General features: G+C 37.8%; 1 protein-coding gene across 1 annotated transcript in view; it reads right to left on the bottom strand.

Annotated features, from left to right (window-relative positions):
* Positions 1-14,738, bottom strand: part of LOC100950686 (desmocollin-3) — a 51,626-nt gene that overhangs the window by 26,519 nt on the left and 10,369 nt on the right. The window contains exons 2-7 of the mRNA XM_003784767.1: positions 11,607-11,691; positions 10,903-11,102; positions 8,710-8,829; positions 5,157-5,312; positions 3,854-3,998; positions 511-677 (exon numbers count right to left, since the gene is read on the bottom strand). Of these exons, the coding sequence (XP_003784815.1) occupies positions 511-677; positions 3,854-3,998; positions 5,157-5,312; positions 8,710-8,829; positions 10,903-11,102; positions 11,607-11,691 (873 nt within the window). The remainder of the gene's footprint in view (positions 1-510; positions 678-3,853; positions 3,999-5,156; positions 5,313-8,709; positions 8,830-10,902; positions 11,103-11,606; positions 11,692-14,738) is intronic.

The following is a 14,738-nucleotide window of genomic DNA, read 5'->3' as shown; positions in this document are numbered from 1 at the left end:
GCCTGTTGTCCCAGCTACTTGGGAGACTGAGGCAAAAGAATCGCTTAAGCCCAAGAGTTTGAGGTTGCTATGAGCTGTGACACCACAGTACTTTACAGAAGGTGACATAGTGAGATTCTGTCTCAAAAAAAATAATAATAATGATAATTGGTATTATCTATACTTGTGTAACAAGCAAAACTACATGCCCTACATGAGAACTGAAGCCTTTCCTGAACTGGAACCAACTAACCACACATAAAAAATAAAATAATATTCAGTAACAATTTTTAGAGCAAATTTTTCTTCTTCTTCTAACTACTGATTGATCTGTTTTTCTGTGCCTCATGGCTACTCTTACACATGAAGAAATAAAATTAATGTAACAAATGGGAAAAATGCCAGGAATTCTAATTGTCTTACACCTAAAATAAAATTAAAAGCTTAATCCACCAGATAGCAAATTATAGTCAATGGGAAATGGGGCTCAATTCCCCCAGGAAATGAAACTCCAGGGAGGGTGCAAGCTACCTCTCTGTCCAAATAATGAGAGATGATGGTGATGACGCCGGTGTTGGGGTGCACGGCGAAGAGCCCGGGCGACCTGGGCGTTTGCTCCAAAATGCTGTACTTGAGGCGCGTGTGCATCGTGTCGGGTTCATCTCTGTCTGTGGCACAAACCGCCCCCACTGAAGTACCTACACATTTTTTAAAAAGAGGAAAAGAGCCTTTAATTTCCAAAATTGCTAACTACCAAATGTGCCAAAAATATATAATGTTTCAATGTGCCAAAACACATATGCACTTTTTAAGAGATCTTGTTGGAAGTAAATGCCATCATCCCCCAAAGTATATGAATTACAGGTAAAGCGGACGTGGGTAGCATGTTCGGGTACCGTGCCCAGTCACAGTGCCTTCAATTCAGCTGCAAAATGTAATGTAGATAACATCTCTGCAAATGTGCATGTTTTTGGCGCCCCCTCTATATTTAGAAGTACGTCCATTTTCAAAGTTTTAACAGTGGTGGTGAAAACCTAGTTTAAAATGTATTTCTTTTAAAAACATTTAAAAGAAGTATTGCATCATTACATAGTCCTGATGAACGTGACTTCAAATTTATCATATAAAATACTCAGAGGCTGAAAAAGAAGGTATACTTTAATCTTGCTCACAATTTAAAATGTCTGATAGTAAATCGCTAAAAAATTAGTTAAATGTCAATCAAAAATAATTTTAATTTTTTTGGAGTATTCCCACGTATGAGGATAACAAATCTAGCTACAGGACTAAACCACGTCTCCTAAGTAATTCGGATTTTAATGGGACTTTTGATTAGTACCTACCAACTGGAGGGGGGTATATAGTAATTATGCGTATAATGGTCACATTGAACTTCTGTACCCTGGTCTCTCATTCCTGGGATCTTTTTTCTAGTCTCTGATTTCACTCATTCACTTCACCAACTTAGTATCACAGCCTTAACTAGCCTGAACCTACTGAAGTAATGTGTTTAAAGCACCCTGGATGAATTGGGACATCCAGGCATTTGTCCTTTATTTTTCTCTGTTACAATTGAACAGAACAGAATTGTCAGAAAAGAATCTGAAACCAATTATCCCTTTCTGAAGAAGGGAAAATGTAACAAAGTCTGGCGTAGTAAAATTGTAAGGCTAAAAACATTATAGGTTATGTAACATAATTAATTACTTTTCCAGAAAAGAAAATTCAAAGGGACTTCCATGAGTTCTCACAGTGAATTAATTAACAGACCCTACATCAAAAACTAGGTTTCCCTCACTACCATAACCATTATTTATATGCATCCTATAACATCGTGTTGTAAATCCCACCTATACACAATAAAATATATTCAAAAAGAAACCAAAACTAGGTTTCTCAACCTCCGAACCAATGATTTTTTTAGTTTTAAATTGTCCCACGTGAGGAATAAACAAGTTAACATCAATGACATTACATTTACAAAGTAAACTATAAAGATAAAAAGCAGATTGAATAATGCAGGGAAGATCTAACTACTGGAAACTTCAACAGGCAAGTTATCAGAGTCATCCTTTTTTTATTGAGCTCATGTGCTTTCAACTTCACTGTGAATGGCTGTTCTCCACACTGCAATCCTCAGAAGCCATCCTGAATGCCACATTTAAGAGCCAGGTAAAATGAAATACTTCGGTTTGTCACATGGAAGAGCAAGTTTTTAGGATGGAGAATATGCGATGTAAGTTTCTCTGAAATTATTCCAGCACGCATTCTAAATTGGAAGTCGTGAGGTAGTAGTTTTAAAAGAAGTGAATATTTATTAAAGCCTAAAATAATTCTATCCTCAGTGAATGCTATTTAACACCCTCCTAAAAATATGTATGCTGATTTTAAGGTTTTTGTTCATTCTACCCCACATGTCCTCTCTCTTTTTTTTTTTATTCCCTACACTTGTTTTTTGGCCAGATCCAAAGCTACTTGCTGAGAGTTGGCTAACTTTTTGTACTTTTTTCATAATACTGAGTACTTATGATAATAAAGCTATTTACTTGTTAAAAAGATAGATTTCCTAATAATTATTCTTACTTGTTCCTGTGTTTATTTTAATTATTTTCCTTCCAAATCTAACACGCCATCATTTCCATTATGTGTCCATAATTTACGCACACATATTAATGTAAGGAACAGTCTCCTCCCATAACTCTTTATGATACTTACAGGCAGTCCTTAGGTTATGAATGGGACAGGTTCTGTGGGTTTGTTCTTAAGTTGAATTTGTACGTAAGTTAGAACAGATACATTTACCTATTACCTGTTATAGTTTCCATTTGTAAATGCAAGTCACACGTCAGGTCAGTTACGTATTTGTAACTTGGGGACTTCCTGTAACAGCCTCCACTTATAAGTGCTAGTTGTACCCAAGTTGGATGTTTGTAACTCAGGGACTGCCTGTACTGTATTTCTTTCTTTTTTTTTTTTCTTTATTTCTTTTTTTTCTTTTTTAAGACAGAGTCTAAGTGTATCTCACTGAGGCTGGAGTGCAATGGCATCATCACTGGAACCCCAGACTCTTTTTCTTTTATTTATGGGTTCAGGTTCATTGAAGGTACAGAGAATTAGGTTACACTGTTTGCATTGTCAGGTAAAGTCCCTCTTACAGTTGTGTCCCACCTCCAAGAGGTGTGCCATGCGCTGTGACCCCCTATCCCCCTCTCTCTTCCCCTCTCCCTGCTCCCTGGTTCCCTGGCCCCCCCACCTTGAATTGTCCATGTCCTCTCTTGGAGATGAGAGTGATGGAAAGCCCACAGGATGAGGACATGAAATAAAATATATACATCAAATACTGCACAAAGCTTGACTGTTAGCTGCCTTTATAGTGTCATATTGACAACAATAAAAACTCTTGTAACATCTGGTAAAGCCCGTATTGATTGGATTTGGTATTAAATCTTTTCCAGTAAGTAGATACCAGTTGAATGTTATCTCAGAATGATCTGTCTCTGCATATGAAAAGCTCAATGTCTCAAAAAGTATACATGAACATATTTAAAATGGTAGGTTTTGCCCTGTAATCCTAACACTCTGGGAGGTGAAGATGGATTGCTTGAGCTCCAGAGTTCAAGACCAGCCTGAGCAAGGGTGATACCCTATCTCTACTAAAAATAGAAAAACTAGCTGAGCGTTGTGGTGGACGCTTTGGGTCCCAGCTACATGACAGGATGAGGCAAGAGGATCACTTGAGCCCCAAGAGTTTGAAAATGCTGTGAGCTATGACACCACATTTGATGCACCCAGAGTGTGAAAGTGAGACTCTGTCTCAAAATACACACACACACACACACACACACATATGTTTTATTCTTAAAAGCAGACTTACCAAGTCTACTACTTTCTGAAACTTCAAAATTATAAATTGCTTCCGTAAAAGCAGGGTGGTTGTCATTTTCATCTTCTACTCGGATGGGCAGTGGAAGAGGCAAGTCTGCTGAGTAGCCGTCCTCGGTGGAGGCATAGGCAATCAACTGCAAAACAGGGAAAGGCAAAGTGAACTGCACGTTAAATCAGATTCCAGCAGAAGAGAACGAGATGCTTTACTGCTTTCTTTGCAAGTCTTCTCAATGATAACCCACATCAAAGATTTGTATTTTTATTCAATGCTTTTAAAATTGTCAAAGCATTGTATGGGAAAACATTTCAACCACTACAAAGAGCATCTACTATTTGGTGGAAAGGGCTACTTCCAAAAAAACCTAGATCACAGTGCAGAGAAGGAAGGAATGATTCTACCCTTCCCTTTATTTTCTCCATAATCAGACAGTTCTGTGGTAAACAATTAAACGCACTGCAATGGGAAAAAACCCTCCTGCATCCTCTAAATAAGTCAATGATTCCCACCCTTGTCATTGCCAAGCCCTTTTATTGTTTTACCCAAGAGATCACATATTTGTAAAAGTTTATCTCACAAAATGTATTTACTGATTGCCCTGTTGCTAATTAATTAAAAGCCATGTAATGTCAAAGAAAATGTATTTCTACTCAGCGTATGGTCAGAACACTGAATTGAACATCTTCTAACCAAAAGCCGAGAATGTCACATGGGGGACGTCAGTCATATTTGCTTATGTGGCATCTCCTCCCTTTTCTTCTAGGAACAGAATCCCACTTTCCAATGAAGAATCGTTCCCCTTGGAGCTGCAGATGACCCCACAGCATTTACCATATTCTACTGAAAACTGCCTGAGTTATTCCCCATTGACTAGAAGCCCATCTGTATCAGAACTCGGGCTTGGCAACCCTTATTTAGGTTTGCTCTCCCACTTTTGCTTCCTTATCTAGTTCTCACACATGATCAAAGAATCACACCTGTGAAAGAAATGTTTCTGTGACCCGAGAGAGAGAAAGAGAGACTATCTCATAAGCAAAAAAAAAAGTTGTCAGGAACTTTACTAAAATGTACATCCAAATGTAATTAAACCTCTTTGCTTCACTTCAGACTTGCCTAACAGAAGTTGAGATAAAGGGCTGACCAAGTATCCCAAAACACCGTGCATTCAACTTTCCTTTAACTCTAAGATACATCCTAAGACGAGACTGCAAGTAGACAGGGAAGACCAGATGGAGTGAGTATCAAAAGAAACAGTGCAATAATATCACATCCAGGGTATCCATGAAACTCCTACATCAAAAATATCGTATTCCTCACGATCCACGGGCTTGGTGCAATACAGGTTTCCAGTGTCTCTTTCTATATAAAACAAATTTAAAGGTTCTTGGTCAACTCCGCGCCCACTTATTGAGTAGAAGATGGTATAGTTCTGTGCTGCATCAGACTGAACCTAAAAGAAAAAAAGTATGCAAAAAAAATTAAAATTAAATTCAGTTAAAATGATATTTTTATATGTAGCTGATACATTCATGTGTATGTGTGTATATATATATATATATTTTCCATTTTAAAGTGATGATTTCAATAAAACAGTAATACCTATTATTGCCCAAAGTAAGGCAAATAGGGACTCTTGCATACAGATGAGAGGAATGCCGATTGGGGTGTACCTTGGGGAGGGAAAGTGACAAAAATTAAAAGAATGAGCTAAGGATAAACAGCAAAGGCTCCTCCTGACAAGGAAATAACAATCTCTGAGCTGTGACTGGACTACTCCAGAAAGGACTCTCCAAGGAAGCAATGTGATTGGCAGAGAAAGAGAACAGGGAAAAGAAATAGGCGATAAAGATGCCATACGGTCATGGGGACTATGTCACGGAGAATCCAAGGATGTGTCATATGGGAAACCACCAGAGAAATTAACTTACACAAGAATGGCATCATCTGATCTCTGTTTTTAAAGGGTAATACTCGCTGTCTTGTTCTTAACTAGATTCAGGTGGGGGAGTAAAAGAAAAAGCAGAAAGACCACTTACTTACTGCAGTCATGCAGGAGAACAATGATAGTTTGATAGACTAACGTGGTAGCAATAAAGGCAGTGAGAAGTGGCTGGATTCTGGATACAATCTATTGGTATAGCTACGAGAATGTGCCGAAGGGTTGGATGTGCCGTAGAAAAAGAAAGTCAAGGATACTATGACAGAGGGTGCTTAAAGTCTGCTCTGCCCGTCTTCCTTAGTATTAGAATTTATAGCTGAGCATAAGGTTGCCCCAAAGAAAGGCATTTCTCAGTCTCCCTTGCAATTAGCCCCACAAAAAGGTCAGGGTAATGGGAGGAAGTACGTTCTCCCTTTTGGACACGGTGAAGAGCCACCTTGGACTGGTGGAGCTGATTAGGCTAAAAAATAAAAAAGCCTGGGTCCCTGGTGTTTTCTCAGATCAAACCCTTTTTACCTAATCACATTCTAATAGGAGAGGTATAAACCCCTGTCTCTCTTAAGTCATTATTATTTGGGATCTTGATAAAATACAGCTATAACCATTCTTGTAATAATATAGGAATTAAAAGTTTAGTTATAAGAAGAATAGATGGATATGGTAAATTGGGGTTCAACTTCTGCTTGATTTTCCTTCTACAATGTCCTTCCAGGATAGATCCTAGAAAGATTCAGACAAAAACAAACCAAAAACCTTATATTTTGCAGAAACTCTTCAAACCAGAGTTCTGAATTTAAATGTGGACCATCGGATGTGCTTGCACGTGATTTGGAAGTCATAAGGGAGGCAGAGGTCTTGTTTTTGCCACTTCTGCTGTTTTCGCCAGCATCGGAGTTTAAATGGATTTCCTTTCTTTTCTCTCTTTTGCTTTTTATAGCATTTGTTGTTTTTTGTTTTGTTTTGTTTGTTTGTCTTTTTCATGCCGCAGCAGCAGTACTCCTTGTTATTCACCACCTTTGTGGATGATGAGAGACAGATTATGAACTGCTAACACTGGCTGGAGTCACTGGAAAATTGTTCTAAAGCTACATGAGGAGGAACCTTTTTTCAGGTTGTAGTGCTTTTCTGACTGTGCCAGTGACACTCTGGTTCTAGAATCAATGTCTTCACCACCATGGAGGAAGTAACACGTCCCTCACTGTGGGTTCCGTAGTGTAGCTAGCTTGGGAACTTGTTTCTGAAAGTTCTACTAATATTTGCTTCTTCAGTCCTCCCAACAATTCTATAAACTCCAAATCCCTATCTATTAACCATGTGGAGAGAAGTAAGCTTTCTACAATGAAAACCTCTTAAAACAGACTCCAAGGCCACATAGTTGAGGACTGAACTGCCATTGACTGAGATGGAAAGATGTTTTTAGGCGCAAAATCAAGCATTTTATTTGCATGTGTTAAGTTTCAAATTTTATCAGTCTTCCAAGAAGAAGTAAATATTTATTAGGTAGTTTCACCTGGAAATACTAAGTGTTAACTATCCAGTGTATAAATGGTACTTATAGCCATGATGATATGGGATGAGATTGCTGAGAGCATGGATATCAAAAAACAAAAGACGAGATTAATTACCTGAGTCCTGGAATTCTCCAAAGTGTAGAGACTGGGTTGGGGGACGAGGGTGGTAAACATACTAAGGAGTGGTCAATGATGTAAGTGGAAAACTAGGTGAGTGATGTTTTAGAAGCCAAATGAAGAAACTATTTCCAGGAGTGGGTAAAGGTCAGCTGCATCAAATGTACATATGTCAAGGAAATGAAGACTAAGAGGTAGTGACGAGTTTAGCAATGCAAAGGCTAAAATGAGCCAAGATTAGCATAATTTTGGCAATCTAAAAACATTTAATAAGCCTCATCAGGGTTTCAGTTATGACATTCGTGAAGAAGAAACAAATGTCTAGCACTGGATACAATAAAAAATAAGTATGAAAGACTCTTCTGGAAGCATATTTAAAAATTAGACAAGGACCACACAGGTCATACTGTCAGTATTAAACAGAAATCACAGTAATAGAATTTGAAGGAAAAAAAGGCAAGCACAAAGCCATAGCTCTACTTCAGGAATTGTTTCAACCATGTATGTTCCACTTAGGTCTCAATGTGTAAAGTAAACTTGATCATGTCCTTAACCTGGTTAAAAATTCCTCCTTGGTTCTGGGATAAAGTTAAAGTTCTGTGCAGAATAGGCACAGCCCATAACGGTTTGACAGCTCCCTACTTCTTCTGACCCATCTCCCTGTTCCACCCCCTATCACATTTAGGAAAACCAAGGTACCCAGCACTCCTGTAGGGGGACCATACTTCCTCTCACCACTGTACTTCTCTTTTCTTCCACAATCATTCACCTGCACAGAACTTTCCCATCCTTGAGGACTCCACTCAGACATCTCCTCCTCAAAGCCTTCTTGCTTTTTACCTCCTTATCTCAGTGTGGTCTTCATCCCACGTGTGATCAGATCTACATGTCTGTTGTAGAATCCTAACACTCACCACTAAGTGTTCTAATCCTTAGCCCCCTCCTATCGCCTTTTCTCAGCCAACAAACCACGTGAGAGCAAGGGCCATGGTCAAATTTATTTCTACCTTTAGGACCGAGAGAGGCGCCTCTACAGGATACGGTACATTCTCAGTAACTATCTGCTAAAGGAATGAACAAAGGTCACTCCGTGGCTTTAGAGTCTTCCTCATATTACCATTTTTCAGTGATTTTTTCCCCTCAATTGTACTCACTTTTACTATACCTCATGAACATCTTCAATCAGTTCCGTTTATTTCTAAATGTTTACAGAGTTATTAAAGTGGAACAAAACACACCCAGAATGGAAGCAGTCTCAACCAGAAGGAATGAAATCCTACCTGTTGAAGAAACAAAGGGAAGGGGCCCAAGGAATTTTCTTGCATTGAGCAAGGAATGGGTGCCCATCTCCTCTTGGCACGTCTGAGAACAGTCTCTTTAGTTTGTCTTTTCTTCAACACCTGAATTTAGAGAAAGAAAAAATAAACAAAAGCTTCTCAGGATACTTTATTGTAAAATAGAGGACAGCCTGTAAACCTAATGCTTGTCTGGAGACTCAGGCTCAGGAATTTCCATCCTGAAGTTAGTTAGTAAATACAATCTTTTTGCACTAGAAAGATAAGAAAGATTATACCCATATTGTAAAAGTTTCATAAACTATAAAATTTCTTTTCTTTTTTTTGAGACAGAGTCCCACTTTGTTGCCCTCAGTAGAGTGCCACGGCCATGGCATGATAGTGCACAGCAACCAGCAACCTCTAACTCTGGGGCTCTAGTGATCCTCTAGCCTCAGCCTCCTGAATAGCTGGGACTATAGGCGCCCACCACACCACACAGCTAATTTTTAGAGATGGAGTCTCACTCTTGCCCAGGCTGGTCTTGACTTCATAAGCTCAAGCCAGCTGCTTGCTTTGACCTCTCAGAGTGCTAGGATTACAGGCATGAACCACCTCATCCAGCTGGGAATTTCTTTCATTTATTAATATTTTTTTTTCTGGAAGCAAATCTCTTTTTTAAAAATTTTTTAATTTTTATTTATTAAATCATAACTGTGTACATTGATACATTTATAGGGTACACTGTGCTGATTTTATATACAATTTGGAATGCTTACATCAAACTGGTTAACAGGGCCTTCACCCCACTTATTTAACTGTTATATTAAGACAGTTATACTCTGCTCTTAATACATTTGACAGGTACCCTTTGGAATTTTTTTTTGTAAACCTTTCTAATACAGACCATACTTTCAGGTAAGGAAATTCATCACTTTACTTTTAGTCCATCTTGCTTTATCCTAAATACAGAATACTTCCTCTCCATGACAATCTCCAGACTGAACACACCTGTTTTTTCTGTTAAAACCTCACCTTCTCAGGTGAACCACAGAATGAAAACTCAGGTCTTTCACTGCCTTAGTGCTCTATGCGCACTGCCAACATGATATCTACTAACCGCCAACAGCCATGAATCCTAACACTCTGGGAGGCCATGAACTGCTTAAGCTCAGGATTCTAGACCAACGTAAGCCAGAGTGAGACCCCGTCTCTACTAAACATAGAAAAATTAGCCAGGCATTGTGGTAGGCATCTGTGGATCCAGCTACTAGGGAGGCTGAGGCAAGAGGATTACTTGAGCCTAAGAGTTTGGGGTTGCTGTGAGCTATGATGTCACTGCACTTTACCCAGGATGAGAAGAGTGAGATTCTGTCTTAAAAAAAAAAAAAAATTTACTAGAATTAAGTAAAATGAAAAGTTCTATCCTTCAATTGCACTAGTCACCTGCCAAGTGTTCGGCAGCCATTAGAAGTGGGCTACCATATCAGACAGTGTAGACTATAGACCATTTCTGTCACTGCAAATAGTTCCATTAGACTTTTTAGTGTTATCCACTTATTTCATGATGTTCCAAGGGAGACATTTTATTTCATAAAAATTAATTTATCAACAATTGTATTTTATATTTAATAAAGTGCTAAGTAGTTGTTTAAATTAGCTTTATCATAAATATTGTTAACATTGATGTAATCTGGTCTAAGCCTTTCATCATTTTGTGACTATCTTCGTGACAACATTCTTCATGATAAATTGTTTGCATAATGAAAAATTCTGAACACTACAATAGAGAGGTAACAAAACAAACACTGGTGCACAAACAGCATTAATTGGAATTTAGAGGTGGAAGAAACCCTCACAAACAAGTATCATTTAGATTTAACAAAGTCAATCCAAAGCCCATGTTGACATAGTGTTAAAAATGAAAGAAAGAGGGTGGTGCCTGTGGCTCAAAGGAGTAGGGCGCCGGCCCCATATACCAGAGGTAGTGGGTTCAAACCTGGCCCCAGCCAAAAAAAAAACTGCAAAGAAAAGAAAAAAGAATGAGAGGGAGAGAGGAAGAGAGAAGGGGAAGAAAGAGAGGAGGAGAAGAGGAGGTGAGGAGAGAAATATCACCTGCATCCTTTGGTCCTCTTTGCATTTTTAATGAAAGTATTTTAATGAAAAGAAAAGGATGCCTCAAAGTACTCAATGGAATACCTTCTTCTGATGTTCCAGGAGCACGATGATCTCCTTCCGAACCTGTTTCTTTATGTCAGAAAGCCATATAGTGAATGATCTTTTCTCACCAGACAACACAACAGCACTGGCTGTGTACACAGACCCATCATCTAGAACTCGGAAAGCAGGATCACTCCACTGGATGAGGGCTGCAGATCGGAGGCACTCTTTCAAATTAACTGCAGGTAAAAATCTTCAAGTTATAAAGCAGAAACACATGCAAACCAAAGGAAGGTATTAAAATAATTTATACCATCCTCTTCAAAATCATGAAGTGGAATGAAATAAACCCTTACTTTGCATTTTCCAAACATCTTAACCTTTTTACATTATTAAAAAATGATAATTTTCTGTTAGTTAAAAAATAATTCTTCAATATGTTTCTATCAAATAATGTTTTTAACCTTTATGATGTTTCTAATACGCTTATAAAAATGATCGTCCATTTAAAAAGGTGAGCACATTGAAATCATGACAAGGAAAGGGCTGCACACCCCACACACCTGAATAAATAAACAGAAAAGTTTCCTTAACAATATTGTGTGAGTCTTTTACAATATGTACATTTATCTTTGACCAAAAGTCATACACCTGAGTTCAAAGAATGATGGTGCATATGAGTTAGGCAAACAGTCAGCTAATAAAATTGTCTGATTTTAAAAATATGTTTTGAAATTTCTCACCTCTGCCAATTATTTTGTTTGCCTCTAGTTTAGAAGGTACATTAAATATCACTTTTTTGCAGGCTTCACCAGCAAGACTGAAGACCTAGAATTAAAAAGGCCACATTAATACAATGTAGAATAAAGATCAAAAAACACATGATTGACTCAATAGATGCCAAGCAAGCAATTGATAAAGTCCCACACCATTTCCCATAAACCCTCCACCAAGGAGGGATAGAAAGGAGCTTGTTTAACGTGATAAAGGCACCTATGAAAAACTTTCAAACTAACTTCCTACTTAACAGAGAAACGCTGAATGCTTCCCTCTAACATCAGACATTTTAGGACATAGGCAGCTGCCTTGAAACCCAACAATAGTATCAAGAAGAATTTGAATATACTTAGGAATAAATTTAGCCAAAGAACAAGATTGTACTCGGAAAATTATAAAATATTGCTGAAAGAAATTTCAAAAGACCCAGATAAATAAAGAGATATCTCATCTTCCTACAGAATATATATTCTGAGAATTCATCTGCATTTTTAATATAATCTTTATCAAGATCCCAGCTAACTTTTTTAAAGAAATTGAAAATTAATCCTCAGGCAAATACAAGGAACCTAAAAAACCGTGAAAAAGAAAAAAAAAAAGTCAGACTTACACTCTGTTGCCCAATTATAAAACTAACTACAAAGCTTCAATAATCAGAGTGATACCAGCATAAAAATAAATATATAAGTGAATGAAATAGAATTAAAATCCCAGAAATAAACCCTTTCTTTATGATTAGCTTCCAGAAAGTTCAAAGGAAATAAATGGTCTTTTCAGCCAATAGGGCTGAGACAATTAGATGATCTTCATGCCAAAAAGTGAAATTGGATCCTTAACTCACACCACACAAAATTAACTCATAATTGACCACAGACATAAATATGAGAACTAGAATGGTTCATAGAAAATATTTTTTTTAAGAGACAGAGTCGCACTTTGTTGCCCTCTGTAGAGTGCTGTCATGTCACAGCTCACAGCAACCTCCAGCTCTTGGGCTTAGGCAATTCTCTTCCCTCACCCTTCCAAGTAGCTGGGACTACAGGCTCCTGCCACAATGCCTGGCTATTTTTTTGTTGCAGTTTGGCTGGGGCTGGGTTCAAACCCGCCACCCTCAGTGTATGGGGCAGGCGACCTACCCACCGAGCCACAGGTGCCACCCAAGGTTCACAGAAAATCTTAAGAGTAAATCATCACAATCTTACATTAGGCAATGATTTCTTATATATATGTCAAAAACACCATGATAAAATTGATAAGGAGGACTTGATCAAAATTTATAAATATCACTCTCCAAAAGATACCCCAAAGAAAGTGAAAATACAGCTCAAGCATTTCAAATCATATGACAACGAAAGTCTTGTACCCAAAATATTTAAAGAACCCTTTCAACTCAAAAGTGAGAGAGAGAGAGAGAGAGAGAGATTATAACAAAAAAAAATGGGCAAAGGATTTGAATAGACATTACCCAAAAAGATATGAAAATGGTCAATAAGCAGATGAAAAGATGTCCCACATCATGGCATTAGGGAAATGCAACCCTAAAGTGTTTATATTACAAAGCAATATTTACAATAGACAAAAAGTGGAAACAACTCTCATATCCATCAGCTGGTAGCTGGTGAATGTGGCTTACCCATACAAGGGAGTATCAGTTAGCTCCAAAAAAGCACTTTGTTAGGTGTTGATACATGCTACGATATGGATAAACCTAAAAAAATGTTATGCCCAGTAGAAGCAACCAGACACAAAAGAGCACACAGGGAACGATTCCGTTTATATGAAATGTCTAAAACAAGCAAATGCAGAGGGAAGGAGTAAGTCTAGTGGTGGCCTGTGGCTGAGGGTAGAAATGGGAAGTGGTTGTAAATACACCAGGCTTCTTTTGAAGGTGATGGAAAAGTTCTAAAATTAAAGTGTTGTGGTGAGTACACAGTCTGCTAAAATTCATTTAATTGTATAGTCAATAAGGGACAATTCTGTAGAAGGCAAATTATATCTCAATTAAAGTTGTTAAACACAAAAAAAGGACACACTGTTATTGATTTTAAAAAATATTGCTTCCACATTAACCTCTACACATTGACAGTGATCAGCCCTCTCAAATTTGTCAATTCAACACCAGGTAATTTCAGCAAAATGAAATGGAGTAATAGCCATGAAAATGATTTAATTTCCGATGTTCTCAAATATAAAACAGATTTCCGCACAAAGTTGAAAGATTTTTAAGTCATTGTAACTATAAAGATGTGCATAAAATATATAATCAAAATTCTTCTAGTATGTGCTCAAAAGTTACTGCTTTCTCAAAAAGCCACCTCATCCTTGTTTCAAGTAAACACCTCAAAAACTATGGATAAATAGGGTCAATATGTGATAGTGCTGTTTAATTTAAATGTAATAAGCCAGAAAGTTACTTCCAGAAAAGCATAACCTGATTACAAACTGAGATGATGGATTATAAGTTGTTTGCCCTTTAAATAAATTAACCACATTATACAAGGTCAGACAATTAAGTTTGCAAATTCATCCTAGAAAAAAATGTTACATGTGTTACTGCTGTATAGTATATGGTCACTTTTGAAGTACCCCCCACCCTTGGGAAGCTATGCACTGATGCCCGGGCCTAGTCCCCTCTTCAGTGTACTTTTTCCAGGATGACTTCTTGAACTTGTCAGACATCCTACAATGATGCTCTGATGGCCATGCCAGAAAAGAATTCCAAAATTGCCTAAGTGCCATAGCCTCCCAAGGCAGGTACTGAGAAGGTGACTGTGGAGTCAGGTAATCAGCAGTGAGGTGTGTGTGTGGCACGTTCTCTCTGATGGGTTTGCGAACTTAATTGTCCACCCTCATATATGCTCAATTTAATACTGTTCTTATGCATGTAGTTGTCACATTGAGGTAAGAAATGGTTTTCTTCAACAATGCACCCACTGGTCCAAATAGTTTAACTCTGCTGTTGGTATATATGAATCCCCTCCCCCAAAAAGCCATTTTGACATATTTTCATCCCATCTCGTTTTAAAGTATTTTAAAGTAAACTGTGAAATATTTAAATCAAATAGAGCATAATATAATATAAATGCTCAGTACCCAGA

This window comes from Otolemur garnettii, unplaced genomic scaffold (genome assembly GCF_000181295.1).
Source record: "Otolemur garnettii isolate 467f Iridium unplaced genomic scaffold, OtoGar3 scaffold00012, whole genome shotgun sequence".
NCBI lineage: Eukaryota > Metazoa > Chordata > Mammalia > Primates > Galagidae > Otolemur > Otolemur garnettii.
Note: the sequence above shows the minus strand (reverse complement) of the source record. Positions and strands in the feature narration are given on the sequence as shown.